This window comes from Ambystoma mexicanum, chromosome 13, assembly GCF_040938575.1.
Source record: "Ambystoma mexicanum isolate Mex_15411 chromosome 13, UKY_AmexF1_1, whole genome shotgun sequence".
Taxonomy (NCBI): domain Eukaryota; kingdom Metazoa; phylum Chordata; class Amphibia; order Caudata; family Ambystomatidae; genus Ambystoma; species Ambystoma mexicanum.
The window spans coordinates 205,982,217-206,006,475 of record NC_090938.1 but is presented as its reverse complement, the minus strand read 5'-3'; the positions used below and the strand labels follow the sequence as shown (position 1 = coordinate 206,006,475).

General features: G+C 49.1%; 1 protein-coding gene across 3 annotated transcripts in view; it reads right to left on the bottom strand.

Annotated features, from left to right (window-relative positions):
- Window positions 1-24,259, bottom strand: part of LOC138521091 (mucin-17-like) — a 217,079-nt gene that overhangs the window by 5,705 nt on the left and 187,115 nt on the right. For all 3 annotated transcript variants that reach the window (XM_069633654.1, XM_069633656.1, XM_069633655.1), the window contains exon 7: window positions 17,856-17,962. In XM_069633654.1, coding sequence (XP_069489755.1) covers window positions 17,868-17,962 — 95 coding nt within the window. In that variant the 3' untranslated portion in view covers window positions 17,856-17,867. The remainder of the gene's footprint in view (window positions 1-17,855; window positions 17,963-24,259) is intronic.

Here is a 24,259-nt window from a genome sequence, read left to right as displayed (position 1 = left end):
ATACAGATTTATTTTGCTGTAATAATGTTCTTCTTTGCACCTAGTTATTCATGCACATTAAAAGATACAGGTATACTTCTTACATTCAGGCAGTAATAATAGTCTCTTCTTGTGGTACTATATGCATTACTGATCCAGACATATCCATCGCGCTGTTTGGGTGAGAGCAGGGGAAAAAATGTTCTCTGTTTCCGTTTCCTGTTGGGAGTATTTGTACTCCCCATTTTTATTTTTTGGGATTATTTGACAATTTTTATGGACGAAAAGTAGCCGATACTCCCTTTATTTGTAGGGCTGCCTCTTACATCAGTGTCCAGTGAAGACCTATGACAAATTCCGGCACAGTGAACACATAGCAAGCCTTTAGTACTCAGAACATCTCCTGACTCCTCTCAGCACACATCCACAAGACTGACCTCATGGGGTTGCTCTCTACCGGAGCCTGGACAGCCGTGCTAAGCCTTATTTGGCCAAATGCACACAAGCATTCTAATCTTACTCTGTGACCTCCAACACTCTGGACTTCGGTCCCCCATGGCGTTCCCATCACAGCGCATTGAGACTATAATAATGGTAAAAAGCGCTATATAAATGATAACTTCAATACAATACAACTGACATTTCACATGACTGGAGAGCAGAACCAAAATTTTAAAGCAGCCCCACTTTTTTTTTTTTATCAATGAAGAGCCATATAAAGAACTATACAATTGTGTTACAGGATCGGGCAGATCGTACATCATATACACCCCCCTCGCCCCCACCCAAGCCCGTCACCTGCGCAGACCCTATCCCACTTGACCGGTCTGACAACATTGCCATCCCACCATCGATAACTCACTCTACCATGGCCAACAAAGGACGGGCTAAACGCCCCTTCACACAGTGTCGATCATTCTGAACCTCCCCAATGAATGAGCTAGAAGCCAACTTCATAGTTTTCCCCACATCAGGGAATGTCACGCCCCTCCTGGAATTATTCAACAAATCTGCTATGAAAATGGTGGACACTCAGGCACACTGAAAACCATCCACACTAATCCCAAACCATTCACCTCTTGGTACACCCCTGAACACACCCCCAAAAAAACTTTATCAGAGCCTTGTAGAAACAGTGGTGCAACACCCATAAGCCCGGAGATCTCAGCAACCACAAATATCTCTGCCATCACCCAGACCAAAGCTGCTTACTACAGAGCCATCATAGTCCCTTAACAGGAGCTAAGAAAAGAACTCTTGGTATTGGGTGAGGGATAGGTACAATGCTCATTACTTAAAAGATTTCAACTGAATTAACGTTTTAAATTAAATAAAATAGAGAAAGTCCGAAGATCAGCAAGTTCAACCGCCCCCAGCGTTAAAAATCCCAGCTCGCACACTACCCCTTTGGACCAAATTCTCCTCTTTCCCAGCCGGACTTCCTAAAATGCTCAACTCCCTATGTCCTACTCTGATGATACCACCCAGGGCCTCCGTCATAAAATAATTGATGGGCCCGGCCCTCAAACGCACTCCTCCGCATCATTAATGACTTACTGTTGGGGAGATTTATCATTTTTAGATGCCACATCCCTTCTACCTGTGAGACACACCCCCCCCAACCCCCCCAAGCACTTTTTGCTGGACTTCTGGACCCTTTTCCTGTTATCCTGAATGCGGGAAGTCTCCCCCCCCATTCATTCTATTTGCTCCGACCATGGGAACTCGGTTCATTGGGTTTTTACTTTGTTTTATGTACTCATGCTTCCCTCCTTGCTTTTTAAAGGCATTTGAGATTCACTTTTGCAGCACACAGCACCCTATGTGTCATTTTGCTGGAAGCCCTTTGGGCTCTCCTTTTTATATGCTTTTATTTTACTTAAGAACTGCTGTTCTCAAGGTTAGAGGGATACTTGTACCCTCCTTAGCTTTTTTGGGGAGAGATTAGCAGACACCACCCTTATATAGAGTGCTGAAGGGTTACCTAGTATCCTCTTTCTCTCTGCTCCTGTATCATTTATGTTACAATGACAAGCATACAGTTATGGCTGGTGGCAGTGGACGTGTTCTACTGACATTTGTGCGATTTTTGCTCGCAGGCTGCCGTCACAGCTATGGCTATGCACACAAGGGTCACCATTTAACCAAAATGGTGGCTTCTTAATATTTTGGGCAAATCTTGTATAGTTATCCTTTTTCGGTCCTTCTGCCATCATGGGTGGAGGAGGTCCTGGTTTGAGTTTTGTCTTCGGCTGGAACCCTTTGTGTAGTACGCCGAGCTCCAAAACTCTGCTATCCTTGGTCTTCTCGTATGCCTGAAAGGAACCAGTTCCCATTGGGGCTGGCTATCCTGACTGGACAGCCAGCCGCCCCTTTCTGTAAACTGCCGGGCGAGTTTTGCACAGGATGAGTGAAATCCTAATAAAAGGTGAGGATTCAGAGGCAGAAGGAAAGTCGACCATTGGCACAGAAGAAGACGTCGACCCGAGATGCCTGCAGCCCCTTCCAGCATCTGCGATGAGATCACTGCTGTACTGACCCAGTTTTCAAATTGACAAAGCAGCTCCAAAAGGGGACTCCTTCCCTTTGGCAGGTGGGACCAACTAGCCATAAGACGACCTGCAAGACGAGCCATCCCACAAGGTGCTGCAACCTTCCTGGGCTGCAAACCACAGATACCAAGGGACCTCCAACCATATTGCAGTGCATCAGCTTCCCGTGAACGAGTCCTTCCACAACTTGGTGAGCGCCAGTTGACCCCCCCACCCCCACAGCCCCCACGCCCGAGACAAGATCCCACTCGCAAAATTCCCTTCACCAGAGTGCAGGAGCAAAGAATAGAGGCGGATTAACCAGGCGGTAAACATTCCCTTCTTGGTGTCGCTGAAAAGGTGCCAAAACTGCAGACCGATGTTGGAGCACGAAGAATCCTCTACTGGGTGAGTCCTTTCTCTTGCAACATCCCTTCCAGAGTCCCTCCTTTCGTCACCACAACCAAGGAACAGAAGACCTGGTCCACCGCTGCTGCAGTGGGAAAGAATCCAGCTGCATCTTCATCACTCAGGTACTGTAGGACTCGTACTAGTACATACCTCAAGTCAGTTTGACGCTACTGTGGTGCAGGAGTGCCGATTCTGGTGTTTGGGTGTTCACCCATACCACTCACCCAGGCCCAACGCTTGTGCGCCTTTAGGGAGCCTTTCCCAAGGTCCCTGGAAGCTTTGACCCACCAAAGCAGTTTACTAACCTGTAATAGAAGAATCCTCTGGAATTTTGCCTTTTCTTCTGCTGTGCCTTACATGCTTCACCTCCAATCTGACTTTGAAGAACTTGTATCTAGATAGGGATGACTGCAGAAGCCTCAGGGCCTATGAAAAGTATTACAAGTCTTTCAAAGTATTGAACTGCTATTGTTGGTATTGAATAACGCTTTTTATTCCTACAACAGAGCATTTGCTGAGCTGCTATAACAAGTCATTTTTACTTACCATTGAATTGTGTTCATGATCTGTACAATTCCCTAATATTGGTTTATTCATCAGAAGTAATGCTTAGGTTTTCTATTGTGTCGATTAGTTAAAATAGTGCTTACTTACCCGAATAAATGTACCTTGAGTATATAAAATAAATATCTATTTTACTCTAACTACAATAGGCATATGCCATTTACTGAGATCCTTGTACTTAGCTACAAGCTCACATCTCCCTCCTAAGAGAAGCCTGGCTGCTCTGCCAAACTACCAAAACCTTGAGTAGCACAGACATGTACTAGAAGTTGGGGCCTGTATATCAAGGAATAGTTTTATAAAGTCTTCCCCCAAGGAGACTTTAGGAAAACTACACTAACAATCACTGAAGGGTCAGACCCGGACAATCAAGAATTACCAGGTTACTCACCGTAGTGACCACCTTACTCCTAGTCCATAGTCCCCTTTCCTCCATACATGGGACATCTCACCGTCCTGTGGGATGGGACCGGAGCACTTTTTTTTAAAAAGCATCCACATTTTTTTCAAAAATGTGTCCCTCCTCTCTTTCCTGCCTGGGGCCCGGCATGCGGACGTAACCCCGCCCACCTTGGCTCCGCCCCACGCATCGCCCATCAGTCCTTTTCTATTGCATGGTCCAATAACAGAGGAACCTTATTAGAGGGGACGGCGGGCGGGCGTATGGAGGAAAGGGGACTATGGACTAGGAGTAAGGTGGTCACTATGGTGAGTAACCTGGTAATACTCCTACGTCCCGTCCCTCCATACTTATGGGAGATTCCCAAGCACTCCTTACAGGAACTACGGGTGGATGGAAATACCCCTTACTGAAACAGGTTCTTCAGCACAGCCTGGCCGAACTGAGCGTCAGTCCTAGAGCTCATATCGAGGCAGTAATGCTTACAGAAAGCAGATGGGGAGGCCCAAGTAGCCGCTCTAGCGATGGACTCCCAGGAAACATACTTCTGAAAAGCAACCGCAGCTGCCTTGCACCTGATGTGCATGGATACCCTTAGGAGGTTTCAGCTTTTGGACGGTGAAAGATTCCATGACACAGGCAGCAATCCATATGGAAATGGATGCCTTAGACGCCGGCCTGCACTGGGGGTTATCGAAGGTCACAAACAGTTGGGAAGAAACCCGAAGCTCGGCAGCCCTGTCCAGGTAGAACTTAAGAGCTCTTCAGACATCCAGGCAGTGTAGAACCCTTTCCGCCTCTGAGGCAGGGTTCGGAAAAAAGACCGGAAGGCAAATCGACTGATTCAGATGGAATTCGGTCACTACCTTTGGTAGGAAAGCTGGGTTTGTCCGAAGGACTACCTTGCCCTTGTGAAAGACCAAGAAAGGATGCTCCACCGACGATGCCTGGAGCTCACTCACTCTCCTCGCGGACGTAACGGCTACCAGAAAGGAAACTTTCCAGGATACGTACTTGAGGTCAACCGTAGCCATTGGCTCAAAGGGTTTATGGCACATCGCCGTCAGGACTACATTTAGGTCCCAAGGCGGGTGCAGACTACGAACCGGAGGGTAAAGTCGTGTCAAACCAGCAAAATGTCTCTTCCCCACCAGGTTAGTTAACGAATAAGAACACCGGTCTGTAGAGAGGTAAGCGGAAATCGCTGAGAGAAGTCCTGCAGGACAAGACATGAACCCCCGACTGCTAGGGAGGAGACAAAGGACAGCACCGTGCCAATCGTCGCCACCCTCGGGTCCAATTCTTTCTTCAAACACCAATGACAGAACCTGAGCCATTTACTCTTGTATTGGGATCTGGTCGAGGGTTTCCTGGCTGCCTGGATAATGCGCATGTTATCCGCAGACAAACCCAAAGCTCTAGAGCCGTGAACTCAGGCACCATGCCGCCAAGTTGAGCGATTGTGGCGAGGGGTGCCACATCTGCTGTTCCCCTTGGTGAAGAAGATCTGGAGTTATTGGTAACCTGATCGGCGGACACACCGACAGGTGTTGAAGTTCTGAGAACCAAAACCTGTCCGGCCACCACAGAGCTATCAGTAGAAGAGAACAGTTGACAGAACTCTTCAACTTCCAAATTGCTCGATGAACCAGAGGAAGAGGCGGGAAGGCGTAAGCTCTCATGTTGTGCCATGGGATCTCGAGTGCGTCCCCCAGAGAGAAGGCTCCCAGCCCCCCTCTGGAGGCGTACTGAGGAAGCTTCTTGTTTACCGCTGTGGCGAAGAGGTCCACCTCCGGTGTGCCCCAACGCGAGAAAATCCATGATAGGATCTCCGCCTTCAACTCCCACTCGTAGCTGACCACTGTCCGCCGGCTGAGGGCATCCACGGTGACATTCAGCCGGCCCGGGATGTGCACTGCAAGCAGCCAGACCCCATGAAGCACAGCCCACTCCCAAATCTGGATGGACAGATCCACGAGAGGGGGAGACTTTGTTCCCCCTTGCTTGTTTATGTAGTACATTGACACCGCATTTTCCGTTCTTATGCGGACCACCTTGTTGACAATGAGAGGTCTGAACGCCCTGAGCGCCAGAAAAATCGCCAGAAGCTCCAATTGATTTATGTGCAGGAGCTTGTCCTGTGGTGACCAGAGGTCCGAGACCTGAAGAAGATCTAACGTCGCACCCCACCCGAAAAGGGAGGAGTCTGTCGTGATTGTCACCATGGGGCTTGGGTCCTGGAACCCGACACCCACTGACAGGTTGCTGAGAGAAGACCACCAGTCCAGGTCCACTCTCATAGAATCCGGAATCTTTATCCGTTTGGAATCCGGGTCCACAGCCCGACGCCAGGAACTCCTAAGAGCCATCTGGGTCCGTCTCATTTTGAGATGAGCAAGAGGAAGAGCCAGCACACACGAGGCCATGAGGCCCAGAAGCCTCTGGAACCACCAGGCCGACATGCTCTCAGACTGCGTAAACATCTGACACGTGGCCAACAGATCCGACATTCTGTCCCCGGTCAGATAGACTGCCGAGTGTATCGTGTTCCAATGAAAACCCAGGAAAGTCCGGTCCCGTGAGACCATCATGGAGGATTTCCACCAGTTCACCGACAGCCCAAGATGGAACAGGAGCTGAAGGAGAGACTGGAGGTTGCCCGCTGCTGCCAACGGGCAAGGGCTGCGTAGGAGCCAGTCGTCCAAATAGGGATACACATGGATACCATGGAGACGAAGATGGGCCGCGATCACAGACATCTTCGCGAAGACACGTGGCGCCGAACTGAGGCCAAAAGGAAGCACCCGAAACTGGAAGTGCTCCTCTCTCAAAGAGAAACGGAGGTATCTCCTGTGTGGGTTCTAAATCAGGATATGCATGTACGCATCCTGAAGATCCACCACGCTGAGCCAATCGCCCGCCTGCAACGAGGAGCTAATCTGGCCGGGTGTGATCATCTTGAATTTCTCTTGGGGTAGGGAAAGATTGAACCGGGAAAGGTCTAGGATGGTGCGCAGGCCAGTCTGGTTGCGTTTGGGCACCGTAAACAGCCGGGAGAAGAAGCCCTCCCCTCATTCCCCAAGGGGAACGGGTTCCACAGCTCTGAGGAGCAGACGTTTCTGAACCTCGGCCTTGAGGGAGGGTGAGCCCGACAGCTGAAAAGGAGGGTTGAATGGTGGGGTAGGGAGTAAAGGTAAGCGGAAGCCCGCTCGAGCGACTGACAAGACCCATCTGTCTTCTGTGATGGTCTGCCATGCCTCCCAATGAGACGCAATGCGTCCTCCCACCGGGGTCTCGTGCGAGCGCGGAAAACCCTCATTTGGCAGGTTTATCGGTGGCGGTGCCACCTGAACCTGATGAGGAGGCTGAGGAGCGGGAGAAATACCGCGTACGCTGTTGTCTACGGCGGTTATTCCCCGCAGGAGTATCCACTCTGATTTTTGCGGTCGAGGAAGCCCCTAAAAACAGGTGAAGGTCGACCTTGCGACAACGGCCTTCGAGTCTTGAAGGGAGGTTTAACCAGAACAGACAATGATTTGGCCGTCTGAGTGCTGTCTTTGGTTTTGGTGAGCTCTACATCAGTAGCAGAGTGAAAAAGCTCCTTACCATCAAATGGAAGGTCCAGAACCTTGTCTTGCACCTCCTTCGAGAACTTAGTGGCATGTAGCCATGCTTGCCGCGAGGATGAGCCGCAGCCTCCAGATCATCCTGGGCCAAGACCGTGGCATCGGAAAGGCCTCCTCTGAAATCCTCCAGCTTCTCGACTGGAATGTGCTCCTCAAACTCAGACAGACCTCTCCACATTCGCATGTTAGCTCCCGCCAAAATCAATTCTGCATTGGCCTGCCTGAGCTGCAAGGCCGAATTGGCAAAGACTTTCCTCCCCAAGGAGTCCAGGAGCTTGTCCTCCTTTCCCAAGACCTGAGTTGCCGTCGCGGAGTAGGAAGCTGGAGTTCTGGATTGCAAAGTGGCAGGAGCCACAACTGTGGAGGAGTAAGGCGGACAAAACAAGGCCATTTCTACCGAGGAATGTAGCCTGTACCTCGCTTCAATCTTTTTATTTACAAAAAGTCCCGAGTGTGGCTTTTCTCAAACTCTTCGGACCTCGGCCAGAACGTCCTTCTGCAAGAAAAGGCCGGTACGCTCCAAAAGAGATAAGGTGAACGCCCCAGAAAGCACGCCCTCCTGCGGAGCAGGTGCCTCGGGCACTGGAACATCCAAGAAGCTCAGCATGTCCAGTACCCGGTCATGGAAAGCTCTGGTAGAGCGGGGCAGGTCCTCGTTGTCCTGATCGCCTTGAGGGTCATCTGACAGGTCCGGCTCCTGCTGAGCCGAGTCAGGCACTGCCTTGTCCACTGGGGACAATGGTGGCACAGGCGGAAGCGCAGGGGGAGGCACCACGGGCAAGGGAGGCGCCGGCGGAACGGGTGGAGCCAGAGGCGCGGGTGGACATATCTCCTTGAAAAGCCCCTTGAAATATTCCCTCATGGGGTCGGTGCGCATAAGCGCTTGAAATTCACCGAAAAAGGCGTCCTCAGGAGATCGTTTCGGAACCTGAGGAGGCCTTTCATGAGGTGGACAAATCCAGGGACGCAACGGGGAAGGGTGCCACACGTATTCACATAAATCAAGGGAGCCGCCCCCGCGGGCACCGAAACATTGTGCGGAAGAGGCGTTCCAATCATAAACCGGCCGGTAAGGATGCGCACAAGGGACCTTAGATTCACCCGAAGGACCGAACCCTACACCAGGGGCCGATGGCATAGTTGTAGAGGTAGTACCTAAAATGGCCGCCATGGTCGTGGCGGGAACGGGCGCCATTTTGTCCTCATATGAGGGGAACTGCGGCACTTGTGGGGTCCCCCAAAAGGCGAAGATCTCCACGAGAATCTCCTGAGCCAGCTCCCACTCGTGAGAGACCGTGCTCTGCCTGCTCAGAGTGTCCGCCGCCACGTTTTTGTCTCTGGACAGATGAAATGCCGAGATCGAAATTTCCTGCTGGATAGCCCAGAACCAGAGCTGCATCGCCTCTCTGCACAGAGGGAGAGACCCTGCCCCCCCTTTTTGTTGAGGTAGTGCAGGGCCACTGTGTTGTCTGTCAGAATCTGGACATTCTTCCCCCGCACAGACGGCAGAAAAGCCTTCAGGGCTAGCCTGATGGCCCTCAGCTCCAACAGAATGATATGGAGTCTGGACTCCGAAGGAGACCAACAACTGCTGACTGTCAACTCGTTGGCATGAGCTCCCCATCCCGTGAGGTACGCGTCCGTCACGATCGTTACCTCCGGCCAGGGTAGCCAAATGGAGCCCCCTTCATCAGATTGCCTTCGAAGGCCTACCACAGAAGATCCTGGGCGACCGAGGGCGGCACCTGAACGGGGTCAGACATACTGCCAGAGGACTGCGACCACTGGAGCTTGAGAGCCCATTGCAGAGATCTCATCCGCATCCTAGCCTCTGGCCCCAGAAGAATGCAGGTTGCCATGAGGCCGAGCAACCTCCAGAACTCGAACGCCGTGAGACTCTGGGCATGTTGAAACTTGTGCACCATCTGCAGAATGTGATGAGCCCTCACCTGTGGTGGCGAACACTGCCCCCAGGGCTGTGTCGAGCACTGCTCCGATGTACCTACCTCTGGGTAGGTGTCAAGTGGGACTTCTTTAAGTTGAGGGAGAAGCCTAGCTTGTGAATGGAGTGGCAGGTGACTGACAGATGATGCAGGACTTGCTCGGGAGAGCGCGCCCTAATAAACCAATCGTCCAGGTAGGTGTAGACGTGAACCCCCCTTTCCTGAGATACGCTGCCACCACCACAATGAGCTTGGTGAAGACCCTCGGGGTGGAGGTCAACCCGAACGGCAGGACCCGAAAGTGAAAATGGGAGTCGCCAACCGCAAACCTCAGGTACATCGGCACATGAAAGTAAGCGTCCTTGAGGTCGGGAGACACCAACCAGTCCTGAAGTTAAGGGCCTGGAGGACTTGAGAAAGAGTAACCATCTTGATCTTGTTCTTCCTGAGGAGCTTGTTCAAACCACGCCAAGTCCATGATGGGTCGCAATCCCCTGTCTTTTTCGGGATCAAAAAATATGGGGAATACCATCCCTTGTTCCTCTCCGCTACAGGCATCAGTTCTATAGCGCCTTTCTTCAGCAGGGATTTGATTTCCTGCACAATGAGCGGATCTGGACTCTTCAAAGAGATTCCCTGGTGGAGTGTCATGAGGCCTCTGCCGGAAAGGAAGATAGTAGCCGTGGGCTATGATCTCCAGAACCCACACATCTGAAGTAATGGCACGCCATTCTACAAGATGCTGCGCCAGCCTTCCCCCAACCTCCGAAACATGGGACATGGCCTCATGACTGAGCTGAAGCGGCTGCGGCAGTGCCCGAGGGCAAACTGCCCGAGCGGCCTTGGCACCTCGAGTACCTTGTTTTCCACCTCTGGTACTCCTATGGTGGCCCCTTTGACTTGCAGCTCCCCTCGATCTACCAAAGAAAGAGTAGTTATCGAAAGGAGCCTCCCCTCCATTGCTGTCCCCTAGGACGAAAAGGCAGAGGTTGGCGAACTGCAGCGCTCAATGACTTTGCTGCAGCTTTGGAGGTCTGCAACCTCTCAAGGCTCTCGTCAGCCTTGCTGCCAAAAATATGTTCACCGTCAAAGGGCATGTTGAGAAGCCGGGCTTGTACGTGAGCAAACCCCGACTTCCGCAATCATGCAAATCTGCATATTACGGTGCTCACCGTCATGGACCGGCTGACACAATCTGCCATGTCCAGACCCGACTGAACGGATTCACACATGGCATCCTGAACGAGAAGAAAACCATCCCGTTCCTCCCCTTCGGGAATATGTTCAGCCGCCAAAGACAATTCCACAGAGTGTGAGTGAAACGTGCTAAGGCATACACAGAGTTGGCTGCCTGTAAAGCCATCCCCCTGAAGAAAACACCTGTCATAGATGTGGAATACGTTGGAGGAACCAATTCCTTCGAAACAAGAGTGTGATGCAACTGACAATCCACCTTGAGATAGCCGATTTAGAGACAGGATCTCCTTCTCTACCAGCTGCCACTGAAACGAAAAACTGGTTTGTCTTTCTTAGTGGTCGAGTTCTTTCCAGGTAATACAGGATTGCCCTGCGCACATCTAGGGTGTGCAGGCTTCTTTCTGCCACGTTAGAGGGCTTCTGGAAGAAGGTTGGCAGTTCTATGGACTGGTTCACATGGTACTTGGAAATAAACGTAGGCACAAACCTAGGGTGAGTGCGCAGAACCACCTTATATATGTGAACTGTAACAAAAGGGTCTAGAACTGAAAGGGCCTGTAGTTCACTGACTCTTATAGAAGTGATAGCTATTAAGAAGGCGGTCTTGTAGGTAAGATCCTTGAGAGTTGCCTTATGCATAGGCTCAAAGGAGACCCCATATGTCTAGTAAATACCACATTTAGGTCCCTTCCGGGAGCCGCGTTAGAAATGGGGGGATGAATTATTTTGACCCCTTCCATGAAAGCCTTAATAACTGGTATTTTCCACCACAACACCTTTTGTTGTGATGTAGTGTAGGCTGAAAGACCAGCTAAGTGAACCTTTAGTGATTTAAAAACCAGGCCTGAGTCTAGTAAGTGAGTCAGGTACAAAACAATGTGGGTAGGAGAGCAGTCAACGGGATTGACGGCATTGGAATTGCACCAGATGACAAAGCGTTTCCAGTTACTGGAGTAGCAATATCGGGTGCTAGGTTTCCTTACCTCTCTAAGTATGTCCATTCATCTTTGAGGGACTTGGAGGTGCCCAAACTCTATGACCTCAGGAGCCAGGCCGCTAAATTCAGAGTTTGCGGGCATGGGTGAAGTGTTCTCCCCTGTCCTGAGATAACATGTTGTATGGGCAAGGCAGTTTCACAGGAGGAGAGAGAGACATCTCCATCAGATGAGAACCAGGGCTGGCGGGCCCCCATTGGGGCCACCAATATCATGGCGACTGGTTCCTGGTGCATCTTGTGCACAATCCTGTTGAGTAGGGGAGTAGGGGGGGTGTGGAGGACAAAGCGTACACAAATTTCCCTGACTATGTGATCCAGAGACCCCTTGGTTCGGTTCTGGGGGTACCTGGATGCGTAATCTTGGCATTGAGCGTTCTCCAGAGTTGCGAACAGGTCGATATCTGGGAAGCCCCATTCTGTGAAAACGGTGGAGATGATGTCTTCGTGCAATCGCCATTCGTACTCTACGGGCCGTGGGAAATCTCTGCTGAGCACGTCCGCCAGAAGATTGAGTTCACCTAGAACGTGTTGAGACAACAGGAACATGTGTTTGAGAGCCCATTCTCCTAGCCGGCAGGAGGCTTCTCCTTTAGTAGGTCTTCGACAAAGTCTGAATCTGGCACAGCCTCCTCTGTGGCAATTTGGAAGTGTTCGGCTGCCTTTTTTAAGATAGCGTTAAACGCCATCTGATCATCAACTGGAGAGGCCTGACGGGCTGGTGTGGAGGGAGGGGAGTCCATGCATAAGGTGGCAGGGTACGGGGGAGGGAACACCCAAGGTTGATTATCTACCAGCTGGCTGTCTTCCCTAAACCCTCTGTGGGATCAGCAGTAGGATTTCCAAAGCATCAATGGTCCTCTGAAATTTGGCCATAGGAGTATAAGGGCTCTCCTCACGAGGCCTCTAAGGAGCAAACCTTTCTGAGAGTTAAACTTTTCCAGTCTGTTGATGCACCCCTCAAACTTCTCTCTGGTCCATGATGAGGAACTCTTAGAGTCATCTTAGAGTCATCTTTTCGAGGCTCTGGCCGTTGCGACGTGTCTTTGGATGCGTCCTTAGGCCTTTTTGTTTCAACGTTTCTTTCGACTGTTCCTTTCGTCTCACCGCCAAAACGATCTTTGCGATACTATTGCTGATATTCGGGGGTCACAGGGAGGTGTTTAGGCTGGGCCGGTGGCTACGCAGTGGATTTAGGCGCAACCGGGGCCTTAAGCAGCGTCTGAGCTTTCTTCTGAGGCGTCTCAACGGTCGCGTGAATTTTGGTGGTAGCGCCCTTACTCCTAGACTGCCCGGACGCATGCCGCTGCTGCGGATGCGGGGAGGCCTGCCGATCATGGGGATTGGCAGGCACCATCGAACTATCCGACGTGCCCGTTGGAGCTTCGGAGTGCTTCGACTGCACCGCCGAAGCAGAACCGGGGCTTGTGGGCTTTGTGTGGGAAAAATGTGCATCCCTGTCGCCGGGATGTACAGTCCCCATAGCAGGACTCCCGTCGTGCCTTTCGGGGCCAGGGACGGACGACGCAGAGCGAGAGTGCTCTGCTGTAAGGTCAATGGCCTCCAAATTGGAGCCTTGGTCATCGCTAATCCCTTCGTCACACTCAGCGGCGGGGGGGAGGGGGGGGAATTACTCTCTGCTTGCAACATCCCGTAGGCCGACCACCGCTTCACACAATGCTCCTTTATAGTTTTGGGGTTTAGGAGCTTACAAGCGGCACAGGACGCCTCGTTGTGATCGAGGGGAAGACACCCATTGCACAGACGGTGCTGGCCTTTCCATGGGAATTTTGCTTTGCAGGAAGTACAAAATCTAATTGGGGCCTGTCCATAGCACAGGAATGTGATAGCGATGACAAAACCAAGGGAACAAAGAGGGGAAAAGGAAAGGCATTCTTAAAAAGAATATATCCACCCCAACCCCACTCTCCCTACTCTGTAGGCTGCGTGGTCGGCAGAGTTGACTGGATCAACCGCCATCGAAGTTCCGTAGTCAGCAGACTTCGGCGGTGGTACAGGAATCAACCGTCAAGAGGAGTGACAGCACAAAGAAAACAACCAAAGGTTCAGAAATATAACAATAACGCAATGTCTTTTGAAGAGCTCTGCATAAAGGCGACCAGTAAGCTGGGTGGAAAAAAACAATCCGAGGGACCTCGACGCACGAGGGATTTTCAGTACACTACACGTCACATTAGGGATAGTGTTACAGGCACGCCCATGCCAATGTCCCCTTTTGATTCTCAAAAGACAAGATGCAATACTCTGCAGTTACCACTGGATGTCGGACAATATGCACAGCATGTGATTCTAAGCAGATTAACAAGCATCAGAAAAAACTCTTCCTGTCAATAGTCTCTCTTGTTACAGAACAGGTTTACCTTTGATAAATACCTCACATTACTGTTTACAGGTATTGCTCTGGTAATTAATGTTTTCTCCCGTGCTAAATAAATAACTTTTCCTGTCACAATAGAGATTAGTGACAGCACACTTTTACCTTTGATAAATACCTAACATTATTGATTACAGGTGTCCCCTGGGAGCAAACGTTTTCTCACATGCCAAATAACTCTTCCTGTCACTAGTCTGTCATGACAATGATAAATGCATCACATTACTGATCACAGGTATCCCCCTTCGTAAATAATGTTTTTTCCTGTGTTAAATAAATAACTCAGTCTGTCACTGCTCTTTCTCATGCCTGAACACTTCCACCGCTGGTAAATCATTAACACTTCTAGTCACAGACATCCCCGAGAGAGAACACTTCCCCCTGTGCCAAGTAACCAACTTATTCAGTCACTAATTCCTCTGGTGTCAGAATGGAGGCAGCTAAAATCAGACGGAATACGTCACACGACCGAAAGGGTCAAGGTGAGAGTCTGGAAACACAGAAGAGGAGAACAACACTACCTCTGCACCATCATGCAGGGAACACTGCTAGGAGAACCCAAGTCATTTTTGGCCATACAACACAAAACACACGGCACTCGGTTAAAACCACGCTGCCTGCCTAGCGGGGCCGGGACGCCTCGTTGCCCTTCGGGTCTCTCCTACCTGAACAGCCTGCTGCCGTGTCAGCCGAGTAATGCCTGTCCCTATTGTGGCTTGCTCTTTCTCTTTGTCCCGGGTGGGGAAATGGTAGAGCAGCCAACCCCACCGCTAAGCAGACTGCCTAGGGTGACTGGGGAGGGAGTCCCTGGCTCAACATAGGGCTCAGTGCCCTCCAGAGGCGTCTGGGATTCTGCCTGGTTTCCCTTCTCTCTCGGCTCCCTCTCTTGCGATCCTCCGTCAGGCTGATATGCCCAACCTGCGCTACTATTTTCGCTCACCAGCAGGGGAGCTCCCTACTCACCCGAGGTGAAATCACCTCATCCTTGGCCCCGCTCCTCCTATTGGTGGTGCCCACGTTAACAGGGTCCTGTAAAATTACACGCCCAAAACCACAACGGTGGGGAGAGTAGCGGATACAAAGGAAGGACTAAGAAATCACACAGGCTGCCCCAGAACATGGCATGGAGCACCTTTTATGCAGAAACCTCAAAGGAACTGAGGTTTACATGTGCAAAATGAAAACTTTAACCCTGCCGCAGGACTTTGGGACCGTTGTATAGGCACTACTGGCTCCGCACACTGATGGTGAAACAGCCTCATGGCAGGACGCCATCCCTCACCTGGCTCCCCTAAAGTCAGACTACCATGCAGAAGTATGCCTCATTACGTGTGCAATGCGAATTTGACAATATCACTGTGTCCTAATAAAACTATATTGGCTTCCTTCTCCAGGCCAGGATACTGGTTAAGACTGCATGTATGGTCGACTGAGCAGTCTCGAGTAGCACACAAGCTTACCTGGCAGCTAAGCTTCACATATCTCGTGCAGCAAATTGACCGACCCTAGACAAAACTCGCCCTCAAAGAGGACTCACAAATCATCCTCCTCTTGTCATGCACCCATCCTCTGAAACTCTAGCCCTGTACGGCTCAGAATAGCACCCCCGCAATACTCAAATTGCGCAAAGCACTCAATACGTGGCTTTTTCAACAAAATGCGAACAGGGACTAATCCCGATAGAAACACAGAATGCAAATTATAGTTGTGAGAAACCAGAAGGTGTCTCACCTGCTAGTCCCCAGGGATCTGTCATCCAGGTGGCCAGGACATGGCCATCACTTTTGGATCTAGTTCCTGGGGGTGGACCAGCGCGTGAGGATCACCTGGGTGAGGGGTCTACGGGGAGTGGAAGTGGGACACCGGAGGGGGAGAAGCAGTATCCCATTCCCTGTAACACCTTAACCCCATCCTACCAGGATACTTAGGAACTCAACCCCCCCACCCCCCAATCCAACACAAACACTTTCTCACTGACCACTCACTGAGAGAAAACAGACTAACACCCGAGCCGTATACCTGACTTATAACTGACTTGTCCCAATACAATGATCAGGCAGGGTCAGGCAATTACTGATCATTAAAGACACCCGACTTTCATCACAGTTCCCCACACACGGATAAAAGGCAGAGCACAAAAGTACACCCAGAGAGGCAAAGCACACGAGGAAGCAGCAGTTCCAAGATGATAGTTTAATACAATGCGAAAGAGGGCAAGACCGAAGAGGATTGCAGGGAAGGAAGTGCCCTTGACCTTTTCAACGAAAGACCGTTACTTTCAAGAACAGGAAACCTAAGACCAGGAACCAAGGCTGAAGAATCCTGCATTGTGTCTCGGAGGCACCCAGGGCTCTCCCACGTCGCTAGCCAAGGCGGGGAGAATAGTTTGCCACAGTGTTACTGTCCTTGGCTCCTACAATAAAGCAGCGCCAATGAAGTCAGCACAGCTGGTGAGTTGGAGAAACTGATACCAAACCGGTCTGTGTTGAAGCGTATGTTGCAAGCAGATGCAAACAATTACATTTCATGATGAGCAATTGAACTTTGAAGCCAAGATACGATACCGTAAACCGAGTGGTCCGGTACCATGTGGGCGCTCATTCGAAAGTCTGTTAGGTATCCAGCTGAAAGGTAGCAAATGTGAAACGTGATAAAGAATTATGAAATCGAAGTGGTCCTGCAACGGGTCAAGCAAAACCCCGTGCACATTCGAAAATCTTGATAATTGAGGAAAAGGTATATAAAGTTGATCTGAGCCTAAATGAGGGGGATCTGAGATCTGAGCTCGGTTGAGGTGGATCTGTGGTGAACAAAGACACCTCCTGTCTAACTAGATCCTCTTGACCCAGACCTCGCTTCCTCATCCTTCTCTTATACCGTGCGCCCTGATGCCCGTGGGTTTCGGCGCAATACAAACAAACAAATAAATAAATCCGAGATTGAAAGCATTGTGATGTTGAATAGTGAATCGCCAAAGAAATTGAACTGTGAAAATCTGAAAGAGGAAAAGAACTTATCGTTTATTTTGTCATATCAGGCGCTCTGAATGAAGAGACTTCGAAAGACAAAAGAGACTTGGGCACAGAAGGCCCTGTTGCTGATTGAACTGTATCCTTGTGCTAGAGAAGCCAGAGACTGTGCTAAGCTCGAGTGTACTGCCTTATCCCGTGCTGAAAACATGGGGAAGGGAGGCCAACAGCCTAAACATCCCGATATATCATTTTGTGAACACTTCTTTCTTTTTCATAACATTGATTCCCACACTATTTGTACTTAGCGGTAAGGATTGGCAATAGGTTTATTAGTATAGGCCCTTTTATTTTGACAAGACACCACCAGGACTGTGTTATTATTTGATGGTCGTAGCTTTCTCCCATCTCTGGATTTAGGATTAGATAGGTGCTTTTCAAACCCTTTAAGTTCAATACACACCTTTGAACTATGGTCACTTGTGTCTGTTTTACTGCTGCTACCATGCCTTGCTTACATAATACTGCACTACTGTTAAGACGCCAGCCCAAACAATGTACAGCGCATGCAGCTCTCAAACTAGGGCCATGCTTCTTACAATATAATGAATAAATATAGCCAGATGTAGGGAGTAGGAAGAAGCATGGGACATATTTCTGTATGTTAAAACGTTTCGAACGGAAGGGAACTTGGAAAGTATCTGCAACCAAGGGTTAAGAGAAGTTTCTCAACAGTTGGCTGGCCTTAGCTAAGGCAGGATTTATTTTTCTTGGGCCCTCTGAGTCGCTTTGCTACTACTCTGTGCTGAAATACCCAAAAGACATAGAAAATGTGGTGCCTCTTACCTTTTTTTCTCTTTACCTCTGAGTGGCCGGCAGGATAACCTTCTTTGGAGGCAGCAATCTGCTAGTAGCTGTGGTAGTTGGAATCCTGGACTGTTTAAGTGAAGATTCTAGCAAGACAGCAAAAGTACAATTATTCTTAGGGCCAATGCTGTTTTAGAAGTAGCTAATCAGTGTACAAACCCAAAGAAGAGCATATGAAAATTAAAGAGATTTTGCCTATACCTGTCATTTTTATTTGCGTGAAAAAACAATTCAAAGTCTGATAGATTTCTCAGAATCATGCATCCCGAGAAGCGCTATGAACCATTCATCTTAAGAGCACATTCAGAAATCATGTAGCAAGCAATACATGACATAATTGGCCCCCCATTTCCATCTTTAAGTCTGTGGTATTGCATTGTCAGATCCTTAGTAAATGGTACAAGTTGCTCACAGCAGCCACTACTAAAATCCCAGTTCAGAGTCTGCTTACCTTCATGCTAACATATCCATTTCAACATTCATTAAGCATGTGAATCTGTACAAGATCAAATGCTAGAGAAATCAAAGGTTCCATACCTGCAGGTACAGCTATCCAGCATGGTTATCTTTCATAAATTCACATGCATATTGAATATTCACCAACATCAAGGCGGGAATTCCCAGGTTAGAAATAAATATAAAAACTGAGACTCGCCCCGTCAGTGGTTCCTTTTGGTATCAATCGTTTACCAATGAATACACGGCAGGCATATCGATTTTTCTTCCGTGCCCTTTAGTTGTTATTCCATGAAAGCAGACAGTGATGTTTAAAAACAAAAAAAGACAAACAACCAACGCATTTCGCCAACTATCTTCACCAGAGTTGTGGCAGTAACAGTAGCTGTGTTCATTCTATATTAGAAACACATATTAGGGGGATTAGTCCTTCTACCATTACCATAATTCTCACATTTACGATTCGATTAATTGTGCCGATATTACTCTAGTGAGCACCATCTTGGAACTGAATCATTTCCTAAGGCAACTATCTACTAATGTGGTTGATGTTACACCAAATCAGATTTGCATAATGGCCTTATGCAGTCCACATGCTTGGAAAAACCATTATAAATAGAATGCATTGTGCATATTACAATAAAAACATACTTGTAAAATAAAGTGCCAGTGCTATGAAAGAGCTACATTATAGCCTTGTTATTCATCTAAATACAGTACATAGTAAATAAAGCACATATTACAGTGCCCGTCTGGGTTGCCATTACCATGATTATCACATTTTCAATACATTGTGCTGTGTGATATTACTCAATGGGCCTCATTACGAGTTTGCCGGTCTGGATACAACGGTACCGGTAAGCTTACCTGTACCGTTGTATCCGGACCGGCAAACTGAATTGTGCTCGCAGGTGCCTTTCATTCCGCCAGGACCAACCAGTCCTGGAGTTGGAGAGCGTGATGGAGCTGAGAAATGGTAACCATCTTGAACTTGTCCTTCCTGAGGAAGATGGGTCTCAATCCTCCGTCCTTCTTTGGGATGAGAAAAAAATGGGGAGTAGTAGCCCTTGTTCCTCTGCAATGTTCTATTGCACCTTTCTCTAGAAGGGTTCAAATGTCCTGCAAGAGGAGCAGATCTGGAATTTTGGCAGAGTTGTATCCCGGAGGGTGATTGAGGTCTCTTTTGAAAAGGAAGGCAGTAACCTTGGGATACTGTTTCCAGTGCCCAAGCATCTGAAGTAATGGAGAGATTCTGCCTCCCACCGGGGTCTGGTGGGTCAAAACCTTTGAGTGGCTTTGCGGCAGCTGTAGTAGCGGCTGATGATACAGTTGCCGCTGCTGGGGCAGACCTAGCACCTTTTCCTCGCCCTTTAGGACATTTCCTCTGTCCTCGTTGACTGGCCTGTCCCCTTCCTTTTCCAAATGAGGAATAACATCGAAAGGGACGACCACTCCAGGAAGATGAGCCTGTGTAGCGGCGTTGTTGAGGTTGTCGAATTGAGGCACTAAGACTTTGCTGCCGCTTTAGAGGTCTGCAGCCATCCGCCTTGCTGCCGAACAACCTCAAGCCGTCAAATGGCATATTGAGAAGTCTGGCCTGCACATCCGGTGCAAAACCTGACTTTCTCAGCCACGCGAATCTGCGTAGCACCGTAATAAATGCCATGGACCTGCTGATACGGCCAGCAGTGTCCAAACCTGATTGGAGGCATTCCCCCATAGCCTCCTTTCGCTCCTTAACTATGGCTAGGAAACCTTCCCGTTCCTCACCAACAGGGATATGTTCAGCTGCCGCTGTCATACAGTCGCACAGGGTGTATGTAAATCTTGCAAGAGTGCAAGTTATATTTGTAGATTTCAATGCCATGCTACAGAAGAAAAAAAATCTTACGGGACCATGCGTCAATTCTTTCATCATCCCTGTCCGGGGGGAATTGTCAGGTATGCTGCATTCCTAGTAGACGTGGCCGCCTGAACCACTAGACCTTCAGGTGATGGATTCTTTTTTTGAAATATTCCGGGTCTGAAGACGACAGCCTGTATTTAGATGCACATTTTTTGTATTCACTGAAGGAGCTGACTCACGGTTTTCCCATGCAGCATTCACCTTCCTTTGCAAAGCTACGTGAAAAGGAAGTACTGGGTCTTGGTGAGGTCCCCCTGAAAGGATGTCCGTCATATCATCCTCTTGGCAAGCCAGGGAATTTCTGTTCTATCCCATAAATTCTGTTACTCTATTCATTCATTTCCTGTATCCTGCATCTGCATGATCAGCAGGGTCAGCTTTTTCTAATTCATACTCTGGAGATGTGTCCAGCCCACTTGCTGTTTGTAAACATCTATACAGGTCTGCCATTTTTGAATGAGGGTCAATTACTCCTCGGGGACCTCTCTTGTCCCAAACTTTACAGCAGCCAGTGAAATATCTTCTTCCTCTGAGGATTTCTCCTCATAAATGAAATACATGGATTTGAGAAAAAAAAATCCCGTCTATTTTCCGGATGGAAAATCTTTTCCAGTGGCATAGACCTTACCTTCGTCACAGCAGTCGATTTAGTAATGGGAATAAACGAAGACATCGACAATAGTGTTGACGTTAGCAGTAAATGCTTCGATACAGTTGAAGGAGCCTTCGATATCGTCAAACAAGTTATCGACGCAGTCGAAGGAACCTTCGACACTGAAGAAGTATTCCTTCAAGTGGCTTGTCGATACCTTGGACTCGGACTTCTTCGATTGAGGAAGCCTTCGATGACGAGGATCCCCTTGACGACGCCCTCGATGATTTTGCGTCAGATCTTTGTTTTAGATCTTCCCCTGTCACTTTTAGCATGAGAAGGTGCATGGCTTTCAACTTCTTTGAGGGGGTCTGGCCCGCATTCTCAAAGATTTTTAACATTCAAGTTCTGAAGGCCTCCCACTTCTTCTGAGAATCATGTTTGGAAGGGCAGGTGATGGCCTCTTCTGAAGACGTCGAAGAAGAGGAAGAGGGAGACCGGTGTCGACTTCCTAGATCCACTCCTCGACCTTGATTTCTTACATTTATGACATTTTTGACTAGACTCAGCCAAGCCTTTCTTTCCTCTCGAAGAAGACTTATAGAATCCCCCCCCCCCCACCCACTGCTAGTTTACCTCTAAGTTCCTTTATCGCTTTATTGCCATCGACTGACAGGAACCGCACTCGTCTATCCGATGGTCAGGGCAGAGGCACCAGAGGCAATTTCGATGGGGATCCGTTAGACATCTTCCTATCGCATTTCTGACATTTCTTGAAGCCAGTTTTAGGCGTAGAAGGGTTAGATGACAAAGACATATTTGAGAACTGAGGCGCCCGTTTCTTGGTACGAAGCGAAAGCCATCGCAAAAACAGAACTGGGGCCAACGGGCGCAGATCGAGCCATTTCTACTGCGGATGACGTCGCTCGACGGATACCGCCGAGGTAAATCGACGTTGAGGACTTGAGCAGAGCGCCCTCTGCTGGAGAAGAACAAGTTACTTCTTACCTGGTAACGTTCCTTCGATGGGATGTTCCTCTGACGTATTCCTTATCTTTGATAGATCATCTCCCAGCTTGCGGGCCTCGGGAAAAATGTTTCAGTAGAGGGCGCTGCGCGTCAACGTCCCTCGACAGCCTCCATATCGGCGCCGACATCATCACGCGTATAAATACACTCACGCAGCGTCCGTTGCTCAGTTCCGTTTTGACGTTAACAGTCGTTTTACATGGATTGGTTATTGACCTTGAAGGAGCGTAAGCTGCAACCATAAGGGAAGTATTACTGCAGGGATGGATGGGTTACTGCAGGGATGGATGGGAGGGGCGATAAGGAATACGTAGGATGAACATCCCATCGAAAGAACGTTACCAGGTAAGAAGTAACTTGTTCTTCGAAGGGATTGTGTCCTCCGTACGTTATCTTTGATAGACTCCCATAGCAGTGGTGTGTAATTGGAGGTGGGAGTAAAACGCCATTTTTCCTTTTAGAAATGAACAGAATGTAATACGGCTTTGCCAAACCTAGTCTCTTGACTAGAGGAGGAATCCAGGTTGTAAAATCTTGTGAAGGTATGTGCGGACGACCATGTGGCAGTCACACATGTCTCGAACCGCAACCCCTCTTTGGAGGGCCGAGGAGGCTGCGATACCCCTGGTTGAATGAGCCCTAAGATTTTGAGGAGGCTCTTTCCCTGCTAGTTTGTAACATTCCAGAATGGCCAAAATAATCCATCTGGAAATATAATCCATCTGGAAATGGTTTGTTTTGTTATCGGTAGTCCCAATTTGTGCCCTGAGTAACCTACAAACAGTTGGTCTGCTTGCCTAATCCTAGCAAGTGTGCTGATGTAAAAGCTTAAAGCCTGCCTTGGGTCCAGCCTATGCAGCCTTTCTTCCTCTTTCCCCGGATGGGGAGGCGGATAGAATGAAGGTAAGGTAATTTTCTGAGTGATGTGGAATTCAGAAAGCACCTTTGGGAGGAAATTAGGCTTCACCTATAGGACAACATTGTCTTTATGAAAAATTGTATGAGGGGGTTTACAAGATAGAGCTTGTAATTCGCTCACCCTTCTAGCAGATTTTAAAGCCACTAATAAGACAGTTTTAAGGGTGAGAAATCTTAGCGAACAAGAGTGGAGTGGTTCGAAAGGAGTACCCATCAGGAAATTTAAGACTAAATTTAAGTCCCATAAAGGAACCTGGAATGGTCTTGGAGGTAGACATTAGTTAATCCCTTGAGAAATTGTACTACCAAGGGTAATTTGAAATATGATGGCTCCTCTGCAGTGCGCTTGAAGATCGATAGCGCTGCGAGATAGCCCTTGATAGTGCCAACTTGAAGGCCTGAGTTTGCCAAGTAGAGTAGAAAGGATAACACCGTTGGTGTACCACATGAAAAGGGGTCGACATTGTCTTCTCTACACCAGCTGCAAAATTTGTTCCAACGGCAGCGGTATAAAGACTTAGTTGCTGGCCTTCTGGCCGAAAGCAACACCTCCATGACGTCATCAGGGAGGTCCCAATCCTTATATCTCAAATTTTCAGAAGCCAAGCGTGAAGGTTGAGGGTTCTGATGTCTGGATGGAGAACCTGACCTCCCTTCTGTGAGAGAAGATTCTCCTTGAGTGGAAGACGAATTGGAGGGCAGATGGACATGTCCAGAAGGTCCGGGTACCACGTTCTCCTGGCCCAGTCTGGGGCAATTAGGATCATGGTCCTCCTGAATCTTCTCAACCTCCTAATCATTTGAGGAATGACAGGGACTGGTGGAAAGGCGTACAGGAGTGGAAACTCCCAGTCCACTACGAACGCGTCCCCTAGAGCTCCTCTCGGGGGAAATTCCCTTGAACAAAACAGATTGCACTTCCTGTTGGTACTGGTGGCGAACAGATCCACTTGAGGGGTTCCCCAAAGGGCGAAGATCTCCTGAAGGACTTCCTGAGCTAGTTCCCACTCGTGGGAGACTGTGCCCTGCCTGCTCAGAGCGTCCGCCGTCAAGTTCTTCTCTCCGGCTAGGTGAACTGCCGATAGAGATTCCTTCTTGAATTGCCCAAAACCAGAGCTGCATTGCCTCTCTGCACAGTGGCAGTGATCCTATGCCTCCTCTTTCGTTGAGGTAGTGCATGGCCACTGTGTTGTCCGTCATTATCAGGACATTTTTCCCCTCTACAGATGGCAGAAAAGCCTTCAGCGCTAGTCTGATTGCTCTCAGCTCTAACAGGTTGATATGTAGTCTGGACTCCGATGGCGACCAACGACCGCTGATGGTCAAGTCATTGGTATGGGCCCTCCCACCCCGTGAGTGAGGCATCTGTGACTACTGTCATCTCCGGCCATGGTTGCCAAAACAGTTCTCCCTTCAAGATGTTTTCCTGGCAGGCCCACCACTGAAGGTCTCGAGCCACCATGTCCGGAACCTGAAGGTCTG